General features: G+C 39.6%; 4 protein-coding genes and 1 non-coding gene across 5 annotated transcripts in view; 4 read left to right on the forward strand and 1 right to left on the reverse strand.

The window, feature by feature from the left end:
- Positions 1–5,743: 5,743 nt before the first annotated feature.
- Positions 5,744–8,536, forward strand: rplp0 (ribosomal protein, large, P0). The gene is made up of 8 exons (XM_077572527.1): positions 5,744–5,859; positions 6,491–6,599; positions 6,681–6,856; positions 7,085–7,172; positions 7,480–7,626; positions 7,822–8,007; positions 8,088–8,228; positions 8,330–8,536. The coding sequence occupies exons 2-8, from the start codon at positions 6,546–6,548 to the stop codon at positions 8,480–8,482; spliced, it is 945 nt and encodes a 314-aa protein (XP_077428653.1). The 5' UTR covers positions 5,744–5,859; positions 6,491–6,545; the 3' UTR covers positions 8,483–8,536.
- LOC144057186 (small nucleolar RNA SNORA63) lies at positions 6,897–7,025 on the forward strand. The gene has a single exon (XR_013295183.1). It is a non-coding gene; the product is annotated as a small nucleolar RNA SNORA63 (small nucleolar RNA).
- Positions 8,537–9,890: 1,354 nt separating the features above from the next.
- On the forward strand, positions 9,891–12,337 carry LOC144056104 (golgin subfamily A member 7-like). The gene is made up of 6 exons (XM_077572528.1): positions 9,891–9,965; positions 10,322–10,444; positions 10,617–10,769; positions 11,053–11,154; positions 11,248–11,302; positions 11,438–12,337. Exons 1-5 carry the CDS (start codon positions 9,957–9,959, stop codon positions 11,293–11,295), a joined length of 435 nt encoding a protein of 144 aa, XP_077428654.1. The 5' UTR covers positions 9,891–9,956; the 3' UTR covers positions 11,296–11,302; positions 11,438–12,337.
- A 151-nt stretch (positions 12,338–12,488) lies between these two features.
- Positions 12,489–16,960, forward strand: r3hcc1 (R3H domain and coiled-coil containing 1). Its single transcript, XM_077573555.1, has 8 exons — positions 12,489–12,513; positions 13,627–13,771; positions 14,169–14,306; positions 14,477–14,921; positions 14,988–15,163; positions 15,250–15,320; positions 15,735–15,830; positions 16,122–16,960. The coding sequence occupies exons 1-8, from the start codon at positions 12,489–12,491 to the stop codon at positions 16,253–16,255; spliced, it is 1,230 nt and encodes a 409-aa protein (XP_077429681.1). The 3' UTR covers positions 16,256–16,960.
- A 976-nt stretch (positions 16,961–17,936) lies between these two features.
- loxl2a (lysyl oxidase-like 2a) overlaps positions 17,937–22,807 on the reverse strand; it is a 30,377-nt gene continuing 25,506 nt past the window's right edge. The window contains exons 9-14 of the mRNA XM_077572526.1: positions 21,282–21,447; positions 20,960–21,200; positions 20,767–20,882; positions 19,261–19,397; positions 19,044–19,155; positions 17,937–18,968 (exon numbers count right to left, since the gene is read on the reverse strand). Of these exons, the coding sequence (XP_077428652.1) occupies positions 18,898–18,968; positions 19,044–19,155; positions 19,261–19,397; positions 20,767–20,882; positions 20,960–21,200; positions 21,282–21,447 (843 nt within the window). The 3' untranslated portion in view covers positions 17,937–18,897. The remainder of the gene's footprint in view (positions 18,969–19,043; positions 19,156–19,260; positions 19,398–20,766; positions 20,883–20,959; positions 21,201–21,281; positions 21,448–22,807) is intronic.

A 22,807-nucleotide genomic window follows, 5' to 3' on the forward strand; every position in this document is an offset into this window, starting at 1 on the left:
ACTGAATGCATTGCGGAGAGCAGTTATGGCATTTGTGCAGCCAATCGGCGTGAATAATCTATGAGCAAACCTCCAAGCAGTTCTTTGTCTTTGCTCTCTCCAAACACAGATCTCTTGATGAGACTTGTCACAATTGTCACACGCTCAATTTTACAAGCTAGTGTGACTTTTATTTTTATACTCTCCAGTTAAAGTGCATATATATTGGGGAAAAAATTGGATGCTTACTGGCTTTAGGTGCTTTGGTACCTTTTTGCTAGACTGATTGGATCGGGATCGGACGATATTTTTGAGCAGATCAATGACGTCATTGATCAGCTCAGCAAAATAAGACATTATATGTTATATTCAATGTTTATCAGTGATTTTTACAGAAGAGGATTAAAGCCAGTGAAGAGAGAAAAAAGGGTTGGCAGGATCCTCACTTTATTCTCAGACTTCTGACTTTAAAGTGAGAATTCTGTCTTTAAAGTCAGAATGAGCTCTTTGCACAAATCCACTACTTACTGAAGTCGGTACCACTCCTTCATTTCCTGTCTTTAATGATTGGACAAATTGATTAATCCAGATGTGCCTGACCTCAATAACCACAACGACAATGGCCAGACACATCTGGATTAATCAGTTTGTCCAATCATTAAAGACAGGAAATGAAGGAGTGGTATTGAGTACAGGAAGTAGTGGATTTGTGCAAAGGGCCCATTCTGACTTTGTGACATGGAGCTATGAATTGTGAGGGGAAGTCAGAAAATCTGAATTCCGAGAATTTTTCTCTTCACTGGCCCTAATTAATCCTTTTCCGTAGATTTTTGAAGAAGTTTTTGGGTTAAAAATTTTTCCCCCTATGCATTTCAATTGCCATGAATTATCCATGTTTTTGCTATTTGTAGGCGGGGCCAGTCCATATCCCCCGCAAATGGCGGCGGTTGACTGTGGAGTAAATATAAAAGCTGTTTAAAAAACTACATTGCTCCATCGTCTGATCGAATTAGTGGTCAATTATCTTTCTTCTCTCAAACTCACTGATCAGTGATTGACCCAAAAAATTCTTCCCTCACTCAAAGTGTAATCAACGTTAGTTGGCAACCTACAGGTGACTCTTACACATTAGTAATTTTATACCACAGGGAGTAGCCTTGTTTTTTTCTTTCTATTCTGCCATTCACTTAGAAATAGGCACGCTTAGTGATGTTTGACTTTAAGTGCATTAAAAAAACATTTTTTTATTTTTTCATGCACAATTTCTAAAATTGTAACAAATTCTTAGCAGCACAAATTATGCATCTGTTCAGTTTTTCGTACTTTTACAGTTGTGAAATGATCACGGTATTGAATACAAAAAAGTGGTTTATGCTAGTGCATGCTACTGTTGTTTACATGCTGTAGTTTTATAAGCCCTAGCAGCCAGCTGACATCACAATCGGAATCGACAGTACATTTCTATGCTGTCGAGCGTTTGACAGAACTGTGTTTTGTCTCCGTTTTGATGAGAATATATATTTGTAGTGTGCATTTCTGTGGAGAGAGCTGGCTCTACTGGCATGCAGGCTGATGGTAGTCCAGCCTGTTTTCTGCCATGCACACATAAACACACTTTTACGAGCTTGCAGGTCGAAGAAAACCCAGTGCTATTTTTTTTTCTTTCTTTCTTTCAAAACTCAAATCTGTGATGTTGCTACAAGTGCCAAATGGTAGCAGATTGTTGTGTGCTACATGTATTTAGTCACGCCATGACTTTTTTCCACACGCTTAGTTTTCATCATCGGGTGTGCCATGTGTTGAATATACATTAAGAGTTGTAAGGTGGAGGATGCAACGTGCCAAATGTGTCAATGCAATAAGGTCGAATACACTGTGTGGTCTTGCCTGTGATTTGAGCCTTTCTGGTGTGAATTCAGGGAGACTTTTGTCTGCTGTGCTGCATCTACTTTCAAAATGTGCACATGTTCACTGTAGTAGAAGAGCAGAGGAGGAAAAGAGGGGAAATTTTGCCCCTTGGTGAGACAGTGACTGTACACATCGTGCTGATTTAAACATTCACAGCTTTTCACATATCTCACCTTCAGTTAGACTGTTAGCCTGCAAATGTTAGCAGAAAGAGATTTTTATTCTCCATGTAGTCTTCTTACAGTTACCTCTTAGTTTCTGCCTGTCAAGGAAGACGAGCTTTTAAAGGGAAAGTCAACCCCAAACTTTTCTTATCCCCACTAGTCTAAACATGTTTTTCTGATAAATATTGCGTTTGTGTCATTGGAATGAGTCAAGCAGCAAAATCCATCCACTTTGATCTGTCTCAGGCCGCAGCCTTTTTGCCACTTGCTGTCAAATGAAAATGACATCTTAGTTGCTCAGGTAGCGACCAATCATGATTCACCTATTTTCTGAAGCTGAACCCTGATTGGTTGTTACCTGAACAACTATGATGTCATTTCCACTCGACAGCAAGTGACAAAATGGGCGCCCTAAGAGATGGATAAAAATGGATAGATTTTGCTGCTCAACTCGTATTCCACAAACGCAATATGAATCAGAATGCCGTGTTTAGATTAGTGGGGGCATATACAACATATTATTGTAAAGAATTTTTGGGGTTGACTTGCAATTTCAAGCGAGATTAAGCAAAATATGTAAGAAAACATTTTGTGATCTCGGGGAATTTTATTTTCAAAGGAACTTTGGCTTGCTTGGGTTCTATGTAAGCTTATGTGGGGCCTGATTACAAATTGATTGATCTAACCAATGCAAATAAAATAAGCTCTTTATTTCTGGCATTGGTTTGTGACTTCTGTTAGTCCTGCTTGTCAACACAAAGTCAAAGTTTCAGTCTGATAAAGATTTTGATTATTTTTCACAAACAGGGGCATTATACAAACAGACATTTTTTTCCTGTTAGTTTTAAAAAAAAAAGCGCGAGAGAGAGAAGTTTCCCCGAAACAAAGTTTCTAATCAAGAAATATGTATCCAGAGGAGCCTTCAGTTTTAATGCTGCGTTCAAGAAAAGTCGGACTTTCAGACTTCATCTCTGGAAGTTTGCACAGGAACGAAACACCCCTTTGTGACGTCGGTGGGTGGGGGACCCCGACTTCACGGACCGACTTCCATCTAACGGTATTTGACATATGTTCATGTAACACGTGATTTGACTGCGTTAACCAGAACAATTTATCGGAATCACTCAGCCATCTTTGTTTACATTTCGTCTCGAACGCTTTAAGGTCAGAACTGTGACAATCCGAGTGGGATAACTCCGACTTTTTATATTTCTCGAATGTAACATAAAAATTTGAAACATAAAATTTGTCTATTTAAAAAAAAATGCTTCATTTTAGTTCAATTTATATAAGTAATATTTGAGTGCAAGTTTAATAATGTAAAAAAAGGTTGAAGTATTTTGTAATAAAGGAAAATAGTAATACTGAAATACATTTAAAATAAACCCTGAAAACTCATGTATGAAATTGACAGACTGAAAAAAAAGTATAAACATTTATTACTTTTATAAACGTAAAATTGAGTTTTAATGTATTTTTTGAGAGGAAGGGGCTGGGGGGGTCTCTTAATTTCGTAAACGTAAAACATTACATACTTTAGTTTATTTTATTAATGTATGAACTATAATAAGTTAACCTTGGTCCAGTCACACAAAAGCTGGAATTTACACAAAACTCTCCTGTTAGACACGGTGGATTTCAGAACATATATTAGTTATGCCCCCCCCCCCCCATTGGACATTTCTACTTGGAAACAAAGATTCTGCTGTAAAAGTATTATCATGCTCAGGAGCTTCTGCAGCACAAATCTAACCCAAACCGCTCCATTGTGGTAACTGGCTGCATTAACTGAGACACGCACATCTCCCATGATGCTTCCTTACAGGATTTAATAGAGTCAGAGCTTCACTTAGTGAACAAACAAAGTAAGAAAATATTGGTGTGTAATTGGCAAAACTCCATCCGGTTATGATTATTTTGAAAAGGCCCATCTGCCAACATCAGTAAACCGCTTGACATGATAGAAATAAAAATAACATGATATAGTACAAGTGGATCCATTGTTGCTTTACTTGAAAAATATATTTTAAAAATGTAGGTCGTATATACGCGTCACTGTTTTTTGGTGTCAAAAAGTGACTAATAGCTGCAGCGACAGTCCAAAATGTCTTCTGTACATGCAATTGTAACTTTAATTCTGTAGTTAGTGAGCATTTGCAGTTTTGCAACCATTTTAGACGAGTGAGGATTACTATCCAACAGCTCCACATGCCTCAGGTCCGCCATCTTCTGAAAGCCTAAAAAGTCCTCTTCTGACACATGTTCACCTCTGATTTTGACACTTTGGAGTTTTGGGAAGAGCTGAGGGATTTGAGCAGCGAAAGTTCCATTATTTATGGGCCAGGAGTCTACATGGAGATGGCGGAGATTGGGGACGTGCGATGCAATGGACGCAATCTCCTCTGTGCTTGTTCCGGGGATACGGAGCGTGAGCCGGCTCACCGAAGCTGGGATGGAATTGGCGTATCCGTTTACGCGCCCACTATATTTGATGACCAAGGTTGACAGTCGATGGAGGCCACTCAGCCATCCTGCCAGGTTCTCGTTGGCAACGTCCCACGCGACAGATTCAGTGGCGCAACCGTAAATATAGGACCTGTAGACGAGAACCAGTGTCTGCAAATTGAGCAGTAGCTTCGTTAGCATACGTGGTACTATATAATCCATGTGAATGAGTTCCAAACTGGATAGTGGATGCGTCGCCTTCAATGGGAAAGTTGGAAAGACATTTTGTCCGGACACATGACACCCACAAGCTATTGACAAATGCTTCAGGCGAGGAAGGCAGCAAAGTATTATTTGAATCGTCTTTGAACATTGTTTACTGATCCCAATGTCATGACACACCAGAGATGTCAGATTCCTAAATTCTGTGAGAGCAGCAATTAACTGGTTTATGGCTATCGAGGAAAACCTCACTTGACAGATGCTCAGATGCGTCAGCTTGTCCGCTTCATACATTGTGGAGGCGTTCGGCAAAAGTGAGTCGGAACTGCATCTCACAGACAGATGCGTTAAATGGGCAAAGTTCTTCAAATAGCCCAAAATCTCTTGAGAGCTTTGGTCCACGATCAATTTGGTGACAGACGGGAGGCCACGAGATAACTGCTTCCAGTCCTTCTCTCTGGTGCTTCTCATAACCACCTGATTGACTTTTCTTCGGCGTAGCGTCTCCCAGAACTGTCGAGTGTAATAAGCTTTAGGGAAAGACAGAACTATAGTCCAGTCTTTCCACAGCAATCTGCAGTCAACAAGTTCCTTTAAGTATGTGCAAGTCGCCCGGACGCTGTGCTTGTCTGCCACGTTAAGATATCCCAGTACTTGGACCCACAATTCTCGTGGAAGTTGGTGTAGCAGCATTATTAGGTTGGCGAATTAAGTCTTTTTTATGATTAAGGGCTATATTTAAAAATAAAAAATACACTTGACTGACCGCTCAATCTGCTACCACGTGTTTTTATCGCGATAACGTCTTCTTCTTTAGTAGTTTATTTGACGGTTCGCAAACCAACGTTAGGCGCATTACCGCCACCTACCAGACTGTCGTGTAGAGCAGTAGAAAGGAAGCAAATACAATTTTATATTAAAAGAAATAATCAGATCCCACTTTTTGTTTTATTTTTGTTGTTTTACTTGAAATATTAGTCCTTATGTCAAAGCACACTTTCTTTCCGCATAACTGACATTTGCATTGCCCAATAGTTGTCATGGTACGCCCACAAGTCCAACGCGATTGGCCAAACACTTTTCTATAAGAACCGTTTGTGTCTTTCCGCTTCCTCTTTCTTCCACGCGACCCTCAGACGCGGTGAGTCTCTTCTTGTTGACTGTAAAGCCGCCGGAAAAAATGACAATTTTCAGATGTAGACAACAAGGGGAATTTGTCGTCTGGATTTCAACAGTTTTATTGTATTTGCGGGATTTTGACTGCATGTTTAATTGTACGGCTCCACGTAGTTAGGCCTGTTAGGCACCGCTAGCTTGCTAACCGCTGGCTAACCTTAGCGAGCGTTAGCAGTTTAGCACGTGTCACTTTGGTTATCCATCCTTTTTCGGATCCGCTTAGCCTCACTATTGATTTGTAATAACTTTTTTTCCTGTAAATATTCATTTACGTTCGCATACTTGCCAATAAATAGTATCGATACTTTATAATGATAGTACGTCTTGTTATTGGGATGAAATGTCATTTAAAAATATTCGTTCAATAAACTTGCCTTTTAAATCGCACCAGTTTTACTCTTAAAACCTTTTTATTAATATAACTCAAGACCTACATATTACAGTCTTGCCACATTAAGTATAGATTGTGAAAGTACTTGAGACCAAAAATAGTCCGGTGTATATAAAAGGCGCTGTTAGCCTGTTATTAAAAAAAAAAAAAAAAAAAGTGTGTATAATGAAATGCAAGTTTCAAAACTAGTACTTTTTGGTCGCAGGTACTACCTTGTCTTTAAAACAGCTTTTTAGCGAATCCTTGGCAGCACTGCAAAGATGCCCAGGGAAGACAGGGCCACGTGGAAGTCCAACTATTTTCTGAAAATCATTGTAGGTATCCACCAGCAAGCATTTATAGTCTTCATACTGTTTGTGTTAATAATCATTAACTAATGTTTAATATTTGTCTAGCAACTCTTGGATGACTATCCAAAATGCTTCATCGTCGGAGCCGACAACGTGGGCTCCAAGCAGATGCAGACCATCCGTTGTTCTCTGCGTAGCAAAGCTGTGGTGCTGATGGGTAAAAATACCATGATGCGCAAGGCTATTCGTGGCCACCTGGAGAACAACCCTGCTTTGGAGAAGTGAGTTTTTCCCCCATGCTTCCACTTTTTGAAATATCAGTTGCAGGAAAGTTACAGCGCAGCTTGTGTGGTGCTGTGTTGTCGTTCCCCCTGCAAACAGTAAGATGTTTCCAAGCTATCCCTGTTTGTCCAAACCCCCTGACAGCCAGGGACGCAAGGTTTCAGACATGTTTTTCGTTAAAATTCTTTTTACACTGGCACTTTGATAGCAATGTCTCGTTTTAACAGGCTTCTGCCCCACATTAAAGGAAATGTGGGTTTTGTCTTCACCAAGGAAGATCTGGCAGAGGTCAGGGACCTGTTGGTGGCCAACAAGGTAATGCACAGATGACACCTGCTACCAAATGATACTTATTGATGGTGTTTTGGCAGCATTTGTAAACTGTTTAGATTTTTTTGTTTTTATAAATTGAGAAATCACACATTTTGGGTCCAGTATGCAGGAAAGTTACAGTGCAGCTTGTGTGGTGCTGTGTTGTCGTTCCCCCTGCAAACAATAACCTGTTTCCAGCTATACCTGTCTGTCCAAACCTGACAGCCAAGGGACGCAAGGTTTCAGACATATGGAAAGTAGTGTTGTGCTTGTCAAAAATAACCCAAGTAATCTTTCTGGAATGAATCAGGTGCCAGCTGCTGCTCGAGCTGGAGCCATTGCCCCCTGTGACGTGACAGTGCCTGCCCAGAATACTGGTCTGGGTCCTGAGAAGACCTCCTTCTTCCAGGCTCTGGGCATTACCACCAAGATTTCTAGGGGAACCATTGAAATTTTGGTAAGATTTAAGGCAGATTTATTTATATAGTGCATTTCGTAAAGGTTAACTCAATGTGCTACATAAATGAAAATTAAAAGCAAAATAAAGAAATAAAAGTAGCGTGTTAATTTTTTTAAAATTAAAAACATGCAGTGCAAGCAAAATAAAGCAATGTCATGTACAAACTTGAACTGACCAATCAGTTTCCTTCAGAGTGATGTTGGTCTGATCAAGACTGGTGACAAAGTTGGTGCCAGCGAGGCTACACTGCTCAACATGTTAAACATCTCCCCCTTCTCCTACGGACTCATCATCCAACAAGTGTATGACAATGGCAGCGTCTACAGTCCCGATGTGCTTGACATCACTGAGGCCTCTCTGCATGCCAGGTTCCTGGAGGTGAGCAGAAACGGTTGTGCCAGCCCAAGTATTCTAAGATTTTTTTCGCTTCAGTGTAAAATATTTTACATCGTCTCTAGGGTGTGAGGAACATTGCCAGTGTGTCTCTTGAGATTGGCTATCCCACTCTTGCCTCTGTGCCCCATACTGTCATCAATGGCTACAAGAGAGTTCTTGCCATCGCTGTGGAGACAGACTACTCCTTCCCCCTGGCAGACAAGGTTTGTATTTGAGAAGTGTAGCAGTAATGCAAATGCACAATGTGTCTTTTATTTTAATACTGATTATATCATTACTAATGGTGAGTTATCTTGTCACACAGGTCAAAGCCTTCCTTGCTGACCCATCTGCCTTTGCTGCAGTGGCAGCACCAGTTGCAGCTAAGACTGCAGCAGCTCCAGCTGCCGCTAAGGAGGAAGTCAAGGAGGAGTCTGAGGAGTCAGACGATGACATGGGCTTCGGGCTGTTTGACTAAGACTTCAACTACAGTGAATCAACACCACAATTTCAATAAAATGTCAAACATTGAGTATTTGAAGTATTTTTGTCACAGGCCCCACCACTGATAACCTTGCTCTCCCAAGATGTATTCTCGCGGTATTTGTGAGTTCACAAATTCCCGAGAATACATCTAGTACCGCTCCCACTGATTTCAACCGCTACGAACCACTGTTGGTTTGGACCAATCACAGCAACATTGTATTTGGGGACGGGATATGAAACTGTGACAAAAACAAAAAGCCCCGAAGCCGTGGGAAGAAACAAACCCAATATGGCGACACTGGTGGACGCTGCAATTATGTTCTTACTGAATTAGTCTCTTGTATCCGCATATCAACATTGCAAAACTGACAACATAAACTCAATGCCATATCGGCTAGTCACAACAGTTGCATGTCTGTGACATTTGTATCCTTTGCTGTGATTGGTCAAAACAAAAGTTGGGTAGATATGCACATGATTCTGCTTCGTGTGTTGTACAGCGAGTGAGCAAATCAACGCGGAGCAGTCCAAGACTCATATTGTGGATAACTCCCTTGATTGAAGCACAAATCAACCTGACTATTGCCAGGCTACCACACTGAGGCACTTAAAGTGAACTGTGCTTAACTGTTTTAAACTACACATTAAGGGAACGTGTTCAATATTAATTGTAAAATCCCACTATTTCAATAATAGACACCCCACACACACACATCGCGTTTTTTATTTAATCAATAATTACGTAGGTTTCGCTGCCATCCAAAAGAGGACTTGGCGAACATAATTCGAGACTTGCAGTGTGGTCTCTCTGAGGCACTAGAGTGCATGTGCTTCAAAATGTTCGAGTTTTGAACATAGGTCATTGCATTCCCTTAATTAACCACTAGAAAGCACTAAATACACTGCCTTTCAGGCAGGGCTGCACTTAAAAAAATGGAGTACAAAATTTAGGGGAACACACTAAATTGACTTGCAAATATTCACATTTTCACTATCTTACCGATAAATGGCGTGAAGTATGTCAGCAGCAAATCAATTATATGCAGTATGTATATTATTAAATCAGCAAAATTACTGGTCAAGTGCAGGTGAAAGATTTTAGGGGGCAAAATGCAAATGCCACCATTAAGGAGCACTATGATCAGTACGCTGCCAATGAATTCCCAGGAGGAGCAGGGAAATCAACTGCCTAAAAGTAAAGAGTTTGAACTTGTAAAATGGAGTAAGGTGAAGTACGCACGTTTGAGAGACCTGTCACCTGAACCTCACTGAGGTCAACAGAAGAGATGTAAAATACATTAAGTTACCATGTAACTAACATAAAAATGATGGAAAACGACTCCTGTTGTAAAATTAAATGTATCTTTTAATTTGAAGCCGCACACCAGAAGTGACGTTGGCACACATTGCTGTGGTTACTGGTTGCGCAGTCCAGATGCGCAGCAACAAAGAGGGATACGTCCAGTATGGCTGAGGTACGACATTTTGGTATTTGTTTTTGTCTAGGAAAACCCTGAGTAGGCTTAGGTGTCTTAGCAAGTAAGCGACATAAATGCGCTTACCCATTGTTTGTTATGGCAACAACGAAATTTGACCGTAGTGTCTTTACCAACGAGTAAGTAGCTACACAAAATGTAAGCTAAGTTTTATTAGCAAGGGTGAGGTATCAAATCTCAATTAGTGCCTACGAGTTCGTTGCGCTACAATCATGTAGACGAATAAACAAGATCTTTCAGCTATTATCAAGTTATTGTAAAATAAAAACACTGATGACGTTTATGACAAAGTGATTTGTGTGGAAAATGAAAGAAATTGTGATTTGTTTGTGAAGACTCACAGTTTACAGGAGCTCCAGCAGCCCGTTGTCAGCACCAAGGTGTTCATCCAGAGGGACTACAGCTCAGGAACTCTTTGCAAGTTCCAGAACAAGTTCCCCGCCGAACTCGAATCCAGGGTAAGTCATTGACCCGCGCACATATTGTGCGCAGTCCGAACTGAATCAGAATTACTCGTTTATGTCTCATGTCTGCACAAAGTCACCCAGACAAATTCATACTAAAGTGACATTTATTCACTTACATGGCAACAAAACCGATGCTGACTCACTTGTTTTTGTTGCTCTTTAGATCGATAGGCAACACTTTGAGGAGACCGTCCAGACTTTAAACAACCTGTACGCCGAAGCAGAGAAGCTGGGAGGCAAATCCTACTTAGAGGGTTGCCTGGCCTGCCTCACTGCCTACACCATATTCCTCTGTATGGAGACCCAGTATGAAAAGGTAAACTTGGTTCTGTTTTGGAAGTGATATATTATCATTATCAAGACATGAAGCAATATATACTGAAAATGTTTTTGCCGATCTGGTGAAAGAACATCACATAGATTTGGGTGTCCAGTGAAGTCCAAAAATACCTTTTTGGTGAAGGAGTCCGAGATCTTTTCAGATTTACACCTTTTATTCTCATAAAATGTTGTGTTAATTCTTCTAGTCTCCTTTGTTGATATGTACGTACAGAAGTGTAATTAAGATAAATTACCACTGCTCCTCTGTGTGTGTGCAGGTGTTAAAGAAGGTCGCCAAATACATTAAGGACCAAAATGAGAAGGTCTACATTCCCAGAAGCCTACTGCTGACTGACCCCATCGAGAGAGGCCTCAGAGTCGTATCCTGTGCTCATGTTGAATAATTTTTTGACAAATAGCAAAATACATTTTAAAATATCATTGGAAATTGTTCTTAACTGACCATCTTTCAGGTTGAAATTACAGTCTTCGAAGACAGAAGTTTTGTCCCTACAAGTTAAGCCCAGGGTATGCTGTATTTTATGTAGTTTGTATATTTTTTGCCGATGCATTTGATTTGGGGGTTTTATCGTATATCAAATGCAAAACAAATGTTTTTACTTATTCATTGTACTTACACAATCATATTTTTCTTGTCTTTAGACTGGTGACCAACTGATCATGTGTCCACACAGACATCTTCTTCCCCTGAATCGATGTATATAATAATTTCCTGCTCAGTTGTTTTTATTTATATACTGTATGTATACCCCTCTGGCTGCCTGTGTTTCTTTGTACACGTGGTGACTGTCTTATTGTACACAAGTTGGTGTATTAAGCTGATCAAGACCAGGCCTTTAAAATTGTGCCATTGTTGAGCATCAACCGCTCTTCCTTGAAGAGTTAGACCAGTGTTTTGTGTTTAACAGCTAGTTGGTCAGAGTTGCTGTGAAATCAGAGGCGTGATGAAGTAGTTTGTAATCGGGAACTGTGTTATTGGGTTAATGTTTAAACTGGAATCGGACTTTTTTTTTATTTTTATGAATCCTAATTTTATATTTTTACAGTTTTATAAGACGACCATTAGAAGTGTGACTCTTCAATTGTCTGAGACTATTATATGCTGGTATTGTGAATGTTTGTTTTTATGACCACCACAGAACCATTCCACATTCCACACATGCTTGCTATTGTGGGAGTGTACCATTTTTATTAACCACATTTATTTCATTTATTTAAGTCTGGGTTTCCCAAACTTTTTTTTAGCTGCGGATCCAACACAGAACTTGGTTCAAAGAACCTACTTACTATATGCATTGCATAAAGTTTCACGTGCTGAACATTAAAAAGCGTGTTTAAAAAAATGTTTTGCTTGATAATGATTGAAATGCCATTTGACTTTTTATGGCAAATTAATAAAAATTTGTGTGAGATCCACAGTGGAGGTTTGTTTGGGAAATCTTGATCTTAGTAAATGTCCTTTCTCGTTACCCTTATATCTCACTTATTACTCAGCTAAACATTTATTGAATGTTTCTTTAATAAACAGTACATGTACACGTAGTGAGCATTTTAATTGTTTAGTATTCCGTTTAGAGATAATCTGACTGCTTGGCTTAGTTACTGCAAAACCAAGACACCTCCATACATTGAAATAATTTCATCCTGGAGGTATGATCAGTAGTGTACAGTAGTCCAGGGTATACGCGGGTATATGGAGTATACCCACTTCTTGTTCAGTCAGTATTGAGTAGATCCACTTCTAAATCCCCCCTGATGCACACCGTTCAACAGTGGCTAGTTCTCTAGTTTCGTTTTATAGTTGCTAGGCTTGATTTTGAAGTTAAAACACAAGAATGGGGACAAATGGTTTAAGATTCAGCACAAAACAATACTTAAATCTAACGAGACCGTTTTTTGCTTTTTTTCCCCATTGTTCACTAAATATTGTAATTTTTTAATAACGTATATATACTGCGTGTTTGCATCATGACAATGGCATTTTATATCATTTCATACTGCTTGTGTTACCAGTAGTAACTACAAACTGTTTTAAACAAGTCATGATAATTTTATTAGTGTGAAAAATGACAGATTTTTAATTCTTACATGTCACCGTTTCCTAAAGAGGATGTTTTTTTTTTATGGACTACTTAAAATTATTATTATTATTTTTACCTTGTGAAAATTGAAAATATACCCACTTCTCCAGGGACCACTACACCACTGGGTATGATATTTACACATATGTGACAAATGTCCAAAGTCGGTCCTCGAGGGCCGGTAGTCCTGCAGGTTTTGGATGTCTCCTTTCTCTAACACAGCTGAAGCTCATCAGCAAGCTCTGCATAAGCCTGATAACGACCCTGTTGATTGGAACAGGTGCGTTGGAGCAGGGAAACCTCAAAAACCTGCAGGACTACCGGCCCTCGAGGACCGACTTTGGACACCACGAGGCTCTGTAACTACTGATGAAATAATCATTGGAGTAGTTACGCCCGTTGACAAATCGCCATTTTTTTGTCGCATGAATTTTGGCTGCTCTCGGCACCCGTCCCTGCAGTAAAAGCTCCAACCGGCGAATGTCATGGAACTAAAATACACTTCTGCTACTCACTCAGCTGCTCTAATTTTGAAAAATATTATATAATATAATATATATAATATAATTTAAAAAATAATCACATGTTTACGTTTTGACGCAATACAATTGTTTGAAAATTACGTTTAACACTAGTGTTACACGACTTCCTTTTAGAGTATCTAGTACAGTTTGCTAGTCGAGTTGCTAGCTTAAACATTCTCAGTGCGATCATTTTCGTTTTTTGTTTTTGTTTGCTCTTTCTTTTGAGCTGGCTCAATAACAAATTCATTACGTTGTCTGGCCACACTGGCGTTCCCCTGCTACGACGGAGTTTACCTTCCAAAGGAAGAAAATGCATTTATACACCAGATCTTGGATGAGCTGGAAACATACCAGAAGAATAGCCCCAACAGGTAAGATAAATAAGTTAGGACAGTTTTGATTGCACGTTGGAATTTGATTATTTATGTATTTTAAATGTCACAAGAACCTTCACATGATATTATAATTATTTTGGCCAGGCGTGATAGATAAATTCCACGCATGTTTAGACCACCAAAATCGGCATAATTTTTCATGGCAAACAGCGCATCGCCACGAAAACAGCGTTGGAAATGGAAAATATAAGGATTTAGTTTTGCTTTTAATTTGCTTTTCATCTCGAACATGACAAGTAAGTAATGTATATAGTAGCCTACTAGCCAACAATTAACGTTGCCTAATAATGAATGATAACTGTTGAGTGTCTTCTTGTCAAAAAGCTTCCTGATGCTTGTCTGACCTCAGCTGCCTCTTCTGTGTACCGTCCAGTGTCCTCCTGTTCCCACCGCTACCCAGTAGACTACGATACCTGATCCATAAGACCATTGAGGACCTGCCGGAGCTCACCAGCTTCTCTGTGGGGGAGAGCTGGTGTCGTCAGGTGGTGGTTTGCCCCTCGGAACTCAGGTGGTATAGCACATACAGTGTGAAGAACGAAAACTCAATTTGTCCTCATTCTTTTCCACTTTTTAATTACATTTCCAGCCAGAAACTCAAAATATAGTCGATATGAATAATTCATTTTGACCTTTAGTGGGTTTTTCCCCCCAGTTTAAGTAAGGACATTTGTTTTGTAGAGCCGAGGGACAGGAAGAAGACACTGATGCAGAGAGCAACCCCAGCCTGGATGAAAAGCCTGCTAAAAGTCAATCTTCCACCTCAACTCGAATCAGAGCACCGAGGAGGCCGGACAAGGCGCTTTACACCCCGAGAGCTGCACGGCAGAGTCTCCAAAGCCTGAACTCACAGTCACAAGTATCCCAAAGAGTCCAAGAGTCAACAACTTCAGCCATCATCACCAGTCCAGCAAACTCCTCTTCCTCATCTGAGGGAAATTCATTACTCGAATTAAAAAAAGAATCCCTTCCTTTTGCAGCAGATAGCGCCCTTGTACATGACATATTAACAGAAGGGAAAGCTCATTTGAGCCTTGATAAGGATGAAGTTGCACTTTCCTGCCTGAGTGAATTGAGCCTGGAGGATGACGAGAACAAATCTGCCACATGCGATCTGACTGAAGAGGTTGGACCACCCGTAATGCTTTTGGTGAACTTCTTCTAATATGTTTTTGTGCGTTCGTCCCCTCAGATCAAGACACTCCTGCAAGAAGGTGCAACTTTCACCCTGCAGCATGTCTACAATGACTACTCCGTTTACGAGAATGTGCTCATCACTCCTGATGACTTTGGCCACGTTATCGAGATCTACGACTTCCCTGCCATGTTCAAAACTGATGATCTCTTGGACGCCTTCGCCGAGTATAGGTAGGCAACCTTCAGCTGTTCTTAAGTCTGGATGTGTACCAGTGAAATAGGCCTAATTTAAAGCAGTATTTTCCTGTTTTTATCAGTGATGGTGGAATGAATATCAAGTGGGTGGACAACACACACGCCTTGGGAATTTTCGCCACTCAAACGGCAGGTGAGATCTCAAACAGGATATATATGACACTACAGGAAATTTAAATATTAGCTAGCTCTGGTTAAAAATAGAAACATCTAAAACACTATTTTATACTATTCTAATACCTGACTTTTGATTTAATAACCTTTTCAACATTGTAACTTTATGAGAAGTAACTTTATTCTTCCAAGCAGGAATGTTCCTTAATTATCATAAAAGTTAAGATTATACTGTTATGTCATTTTAAACGACGGCAGTTCACAATCAATTCACATTTCCTATGAGAAAACAAAAACAAAATGTAACTAAAGCTGCAGTTAATGTGTGGATGTAAATGTACTGACTTTGTGTGTGGAAGTGACTATCTTTGAAAAAAAAAATGTAATCAAATAATAAAAAAAAAGAGTTGGTGTGTGTCTGTATGTAATGCAGCACTGCATGCCCTCTCCATCTGCCACCCTCTGCTGAAGGCTCGAACACTAGCTGAAGGCAGTAAAAAGGCCAAAGGAAAGGCCATTCGACGAGCAGGTAGGACTATATTTCTCAAATTTTAGATACCAGGGTTATTATAGTTTTGGAATTTATAGTTCATTTTTATATTGTTCTGAGTTTGTATTTTTTTATATTTTTTTTAGGGTATGTGCAGTTTCATTTTTCGTTAGCAGGTGGCAGTAGCGATTCAAAATGGAATATTCTACGTTCAGTAGCTTTAACTAAAATAACCTTGCAAGATACATTTGTCTTTTCAAATGCTTCACCATTTCCTCCTCATTAAGTGGATGCAGAATGCCTGACTAAAGAGCCGATTGTGTCGTGCAGAGTTCATCCAGCCAGTGAAGGCGCGTCCGAAGACGGACAGTGCTGTTGCCAGGAGGATGGTGACCCGAGCTCTGGGCCTGAATGGACAGGGACGTGGACGAGCTCGTGGACGAGGACGAGCGCAGTGCTTCTGACAGAAAGTGTTTGCAAGTACAGGTGAAGAAACCATGCAAAGCCAGAAAAATCAAATGCAACAAAGAAATATGGCTTATCTTTTTAGCATATTAAAAAACATTTGAATGCAAATTCATAAGGGGAAAAAAAGCACATATTGTCACTGTTCATTGAAAAGAATGCATCTCCCAAACCAACAAGAACATTTTGTGAAGACACACTTTGATTTAAAAAAAAAAAAAAAAAGACTGAAGGCAACAAGACTGCTGTCAAGTGGAGGCTATAGCAACTAAGCTCTGTGACATGCCGAACAAAATTACATTTTAAGCAACGGCTCATTATTTTATACTGAAACAAGATTATATCAAGGCACTTTGACATTGGGAATGTGGCATCGCTAATTATTATTCATTCATACTACAAACAACATCCAGAGCTCAACTCAGCAACAGGGTAAACTAAAGTTAGTGCACTCTATGTGCATTTGTATATATTTTGTAGTTTTTAGCCTTTTTTGTCTATTTTGTACTAATAACTGTGCAGATAGCTACCTGGTTGATATTGTTGATATATGCTATCTACGTTTGACTGATGGATGTCACACATTTAGAAACTGGGAGAAAACATGAACGTACTTTATTGTTTGTTGCATGTGACATACTGTAGAACTTGTGAAATATGTAAGTAAACTTATCACGTAAATAAATAAAAGACGTGTAGGTTCACAAGTCTGTACGTACTGTGAAACATGGAGGCGGCTTTTTTAGTGTATGTTTTGGGGGGGTAAACATCCAAAAAGTATCAACTATAAAATATCCAAAAACAAAAGAAGAAATCCCATAAATTACCATATTATGTACACAAAATTGCCAAAGAAGTTAAAAAAATGATTTTTTTTAAAAGGCAGAAAAGAAAACTTTCAAAAGTAACTATAAAATGTAAAAACAAAAGAAGGAATCCCAAAAAATAGCATAAAATGTCCACAAAATTGCCAAAAATGTCAGAAAATTGATAGCAAAAGGGCAGAAACAACTCTCAAAAATAGCCATAAAATGTCCAAAAAAAAGGAAGAGGTGAGGCAGAAAATTACCATATGTACATAAAGTTGCCAAAAATTTCAGATATTTGACAGAAAGACCGAAAAGATATATGAAAAACTAAATCTGAACAATTACACACACAAACTGCACTTTAACAAAATGTTGCAATATTTGCCTATTTGCACAAATCTAATGCACTTTTTATTGATCTATTTTATTTAGTTTAGTTTGGTATTTTACACTATGTGCTTTTTTAAATTGTGCCGAAAGCTGCTGGAACAAAATTTCGTTATGCTTGCATAATGACAATATTTATTCTTGATTCTTAAAAACAAAAATCCGAAAACGGAAGATGGGAAGGTAGAAGAAAATTAGCTAATGCCTCTTGGGCCCAAGTACAGGAGACTAACAATAACACACTGTTTCGTTCATCATAATGTTCAAAGGTTTTGTGGCTCCAGACAGATTTTTTGCTATTTATTTGGCCTAAAATGGCTCTTTTGACAGGAAAGGTTCGAAAATAAATCTAAGTCTGTTTCAGATGTAGTCTACAGTATATTCTCTGTTTTATTGCTTTCATACGACATGGTGGGTGTTAACATTGTCTTTATTTTTGTGCTCCTGTGAGTTTGTCTTCTTGCTTAAGCATTCAAAATCACTGTAAGGTTTTGCTTTCACCATCGATCTTTATTACAGAGAATGTCATGCATTTTCACATTTCAATCAAATCCGTGAGGCAGCAGGTGACTGACACCCTTATAAAATGAAGGGAATTAGTCACATTTACAAAATGACCAAAAAAATGCATTTCTCTCACAGACACATTTGAGGCTTCGCCACGGTTCCTGACAGCAATAATTTAACGGAAGATGAAGTGATAATGGAGCGCATGTGTAAGCCAAAAGCAAGTCAATAAATAAAACCTTTTCAAAGGTGAGGTCAAGTATTTGGAATTCAGACTCATCGGCAGAAGATACAAATACTTTAAATTGTGTCCTGTTCAAGTCCTAAAAGAAAATCAAATAGCATTGTGTTAGCATTACCTTTTGCTACTTTGTTCATGTAGAATGTCAAATAAAATCAAAGTAAAACAATAGAAGCAAAGTCATGTGTTCTGTATGTATGTATGTAACTCTGAAACATGGTGTAGCACCAAAATGTTTTTCTTGGACAAAATGGAGCTGAAACGTTCTTGTACTAACCATTCAAAGGTAATTGTGGGCACATTTCATTTACAAAAATATTTGGCTGCAATGTTCCCTGACAGTTATTAAAAAGCACCACATACAAAAATTTACATTTCACCACAAAATAAGAGCTGTACTGCATGTGGCATTATAGATTGAATAATTTACTGGATCATTTTCCTCACAGTCAGTTGGAAGAAATATAGCTGCTTTTGACCACATCGTCAGCTTACCAACATCGAAACAGGATTTTATAGACACATTTCGTAAAAGTGTCTTTCTGTGAACTTGTGAATGTAATACTACAATGGCGCACTATGTTCAAACGTCCATATGTACTTTTTGTACGCCGTCCCATGTCCTTCTCCTTTAGTGGTTGTGAAACACTCCTGCTGAGCGCTTCCTTAATGTCCGTCCATCTGTTTTTCTGTCCGTCTACCTGTGCAAAAGCTGATTGGTCAGCAGGCCGGGAAATGTTTCTTCGCTGTCTGAACTCCGTGAGCCGCCTGTGAATTCAGAAACAATGACAATGAAAAATCGTCGTCATTGTCGTCGTCACCTTGATATGAGTAAGAGCTCACCTGTTTGACAGTTGTACATCCACACGCGATTTCCGTCGTAGCGGCTGCGGCACTTCATTATGTTGTTGGTGTAGTCGGATTCTGCAACCTCGTAGTTTGGGTTGATCACAACCTGGAATAACGTGCATGTCATTTGTTGTGTTGTGGCATTTATAAATGGGCTCATCATCATGCAACTAATTGTAAATCTTGGTTATTTTGGTGCCCCCATCCTTACCTGGAGGATGTAGTCACCAGGTGGAACGTCTGTGATGTCGATCCACTGGCAGTCAATGTCATGCCTGTAGGTGTCTGAGCAGCCCACCGTGATGCCCTGTGCTCCGAAGTTGGCACATTCATATTTCTTCTCAATGCCTGTCAGTTGAGATTCATCATATTAACTTGATAATAGTGCAATATAGTTTCTGTCCGCGGATAAAGGGATTTTTCATTGGTTGGGCGAGCTTGTATCATCATGTAAATGCAACAGGCTACGGAAGTATGGTATGGACGAGTCTGTCTCATTTCAAACTGGTTTCTTGAACATTGGGACAAAAATAGGGATGGGTGAGTACCAATACTGAGTGTTGCTATCGGGGTTTTACCGGCGTCATTTCAAGGTATTGGATAATTGCGAAAGAAGTTGATACCAGCCACTGATACTTAAAAAAAAAAATGACATCAATAAGTCTGGTGACGAGTTATAATTTAAATGAACAAAATGGCCTGGAGTCCACAAGTTGCAAAATGTCCCAAATACCAATTGCTCTGAATTTGAAAAGAAAAATGTAATGTTCCTGTCACCAACCTCCAACATGAAACTAATGACATCTCGTAGCAGAAAATTACCTCAACACAAATATATGACTCAATGTTTCACACTCATTTTAACTGTAACTGTTAGCTGTCTAACGCTTATGAATTACTGTATCAATTAACTAAATCAGTGGGGTCCAAACTTTTTTGTTTGAGGGCCATATTCAGAAAATCGGAAGGACACAAGGGCCATGTAATGTTATGAAGAGAAATTGTGTTTAGTCCTAAACATTTTTACAAATTATTTGTGTTTTTGCAACATCTAGAAAAAGGCTACAGTATAATAAACCAAGTTATTTGTAATAGTGGCACCTATTTTTTGACACCCTCCCTTCTTACCTTGACTATCTCGCAACTTTTTTTTTTTTAACTGTGTCAAATCCCATTTTAAGTATAATGTCGCTGGCCACTGAAAAATGGATGGCGGGCTGCAGTATGGACACCACTGAAATAACTGATACGACTACTAAATATTTACTAACCATATTTGTTAATTAACAAGAGTATGAAAAACCTGAAAAAATATATTTTATTGTACATTTAAAACAAATATGTGGGATTAAGTTACGATTAATCATGAGCTAACTTTGGAAATCAAGCGATTAATTATGATAATTGTAATCGACTGACAGCCCTAATATACAAACAGTATATGGATATATTTATATATGTATGTATATGTGTGTGGATATACAGTACAACGTGGAAATTACCTTAGTTTTAAGTTGTATTTAAAAATTACATTAAAAAGCATTACCGGCCAATTCGATTTGATGATGCCTGCCCAAACCCTGTTAACTCATACTGCACAAGTGCAATATTACCGTAATTAGAATGCCGTGTTTAGACGAGTGGCGCACAGAAGATTTTTGAAATGAAAATATTTGACGTCTCTTTTACTGAAGGTTGAACCAACAAATGGATGTACCTTCTGCACAACGTGTATCCTCCAGACAGAAGCTGGCTTTGTGACCCTCTGCCACTTTAGTTCCATTCACATTCATCAAGTCATAGTGGGTGAACACCTCCATGCTGTGGAAATGTCTGCATATAGACGGCAAGAAACTGCGTCAAAGGACCCGTGAGTCAGAAGTGAACGGCAGTTCATGTTACCGACTCACCTATGGCATTCGTGCCAGGTCCAGGACTGATGCCCCGCCCGCGGCCTAAAGTCCGTCTGGCCGTTGTTGTGGATCTGAGAGGAGAAGCGCAGCAGGCGGCGGTACGAATTCTGCTCAGCCTTGTCGGCACTGCTGGACAGACACTTCTCCTCCTGGGCGCACTGCAGGGCGTACATCGGTCTGTCCTCCAGGTACGCCGTGTGCTCCACTTCCTGGGCGTTCAGGACCAGGTCAGGGGCCGCTGGATGGGACACACATTAGGATTTGGGAATCATGTGTGTAGAGTACATTCAAACAGGTTGGATGTAGGAGCCGTCCTTACTCAGCGTACAGGCCACCCCAGCAGCAAAGCGTCCACCCCCTTTTGGACATTGAATATGTTTCCCGTGATGCAGGCACTGATCCAGAGACAGCTCAGTGCCAGAACATCTCACGCCGCTCATCACAATCGTATCACTTGTAGCATCGGCCTGCCAGTACCAGGTTTCCTGATAACAGAGAAGCATACAAAATATATATAAGTTGACACAAGATTTCCTGGCCAAAGCAGCAATATGGATTTTACATAGCATTAAAAGCTTCTAATTCATTTTGGAGACACATTAGCTTAATTGTGGGACTGCTGAAACATTCCAACATATGTTGATTTTTATTCTCTGCAATTTTTTTGCCCTGTAACAACTCCCACATAATACTACCGATTTACACTGTTCAAATTTCAACTTGCTTAAAAAAAAATTCACGCCTTCCGGGGTATTTATCATCTGATTCCACATTACTTACAATATTCACATAATTTAACGTTAACTATCAACTTTTCCCCATTCATTTTCAATGGGACTGACGTTGAACTTTTTCTAAGTCCCACTTTCCACGCCTACTTCCATACATACAATTGATCATCATTACCAGCTCTCTGATACTGCTCAGTGGCGCACTTGGTAAATTGCATTGTCTAGTAACCAGGAGGTTGCAAGTTCGAATCCCACCTCCCTGACTGCACATAGCAAATGTAACCAATGCAATTATGCTAAGTGATTACATGCTAACCAACTGACTATTATATCAGGAAATGCATTATAATTTCACTAAAATTATTAAAAGCATGTGTCCCCATTCAGCATCGATACCTTTTTGCATCAGATGGCACTTTTCAACATAAATACGCCATAAGCCATGATTTTGAACAAGACGCGTTGAGCAATTGCCTGCCAAACCGGAAGACCTGGGTTCAAACCCCACTTGGACAACTCTTAACTGCAAATGCAATATTGAATACTTATCATTGTCAAATTATCCAGCCATCCATTTTCTTGACCGCTTTTTCCTCACAAGGGTCGCGGGGGTGCTGGAGCCTATCCCAGCTGGCTTCGGGCAGTAGGCGGGGTACACCCTGAACTGGTTGCCAGCCAATCGCAGGGCACACAGAGACGAACAACCATCCACACTCACATTCACACCTATGGACAATTAGGAGTGTTCAATTAACCTGCCATGCATGTCTTTGGAATGTGGAAGGAAACCGGAGTACCCGGTGAAAACCCACGCAAGCACGGGGAGAACATGCAAACTCCACCCAGGGAGGCCGAAGATTGTCAAATTATTCCACTATTATTACTTTGTAATTTTCACATAATTTATCTTTCAATTTACTTCATAAGAATTCAGGATTCCGACGCAATTTCTGCAGAAATTGCACTCAGTCTAGTATTAATTTGTAAATGATGACATACTGACACACCTGGAGTCAGACTAGATATTTTTTTTAAATGACTCATGCGTGGAAACATTTCAAACCTTGCCATTATCTTACTGATAAATGTTCTTCCATGAGGCAGAGATAATCAC

The sequence above is a fragment of the Vanacampus margaritifer genome, chromosome 8, assembly GCF_051991255.1.
Source record: "Vanacampus margaritifer isolate UIUO_Vmar chromosome 8, RoL_Vmar_1.0, whole genome shotgun sequence".
Taxonomy (NCBI): domain Eukaryota; kingdom Metazoa; phylum Chordata; class Actinopteri; order Syngnathiformes; family Syngnathidae; genus Vanacampus; species Vanacampus margaritifer.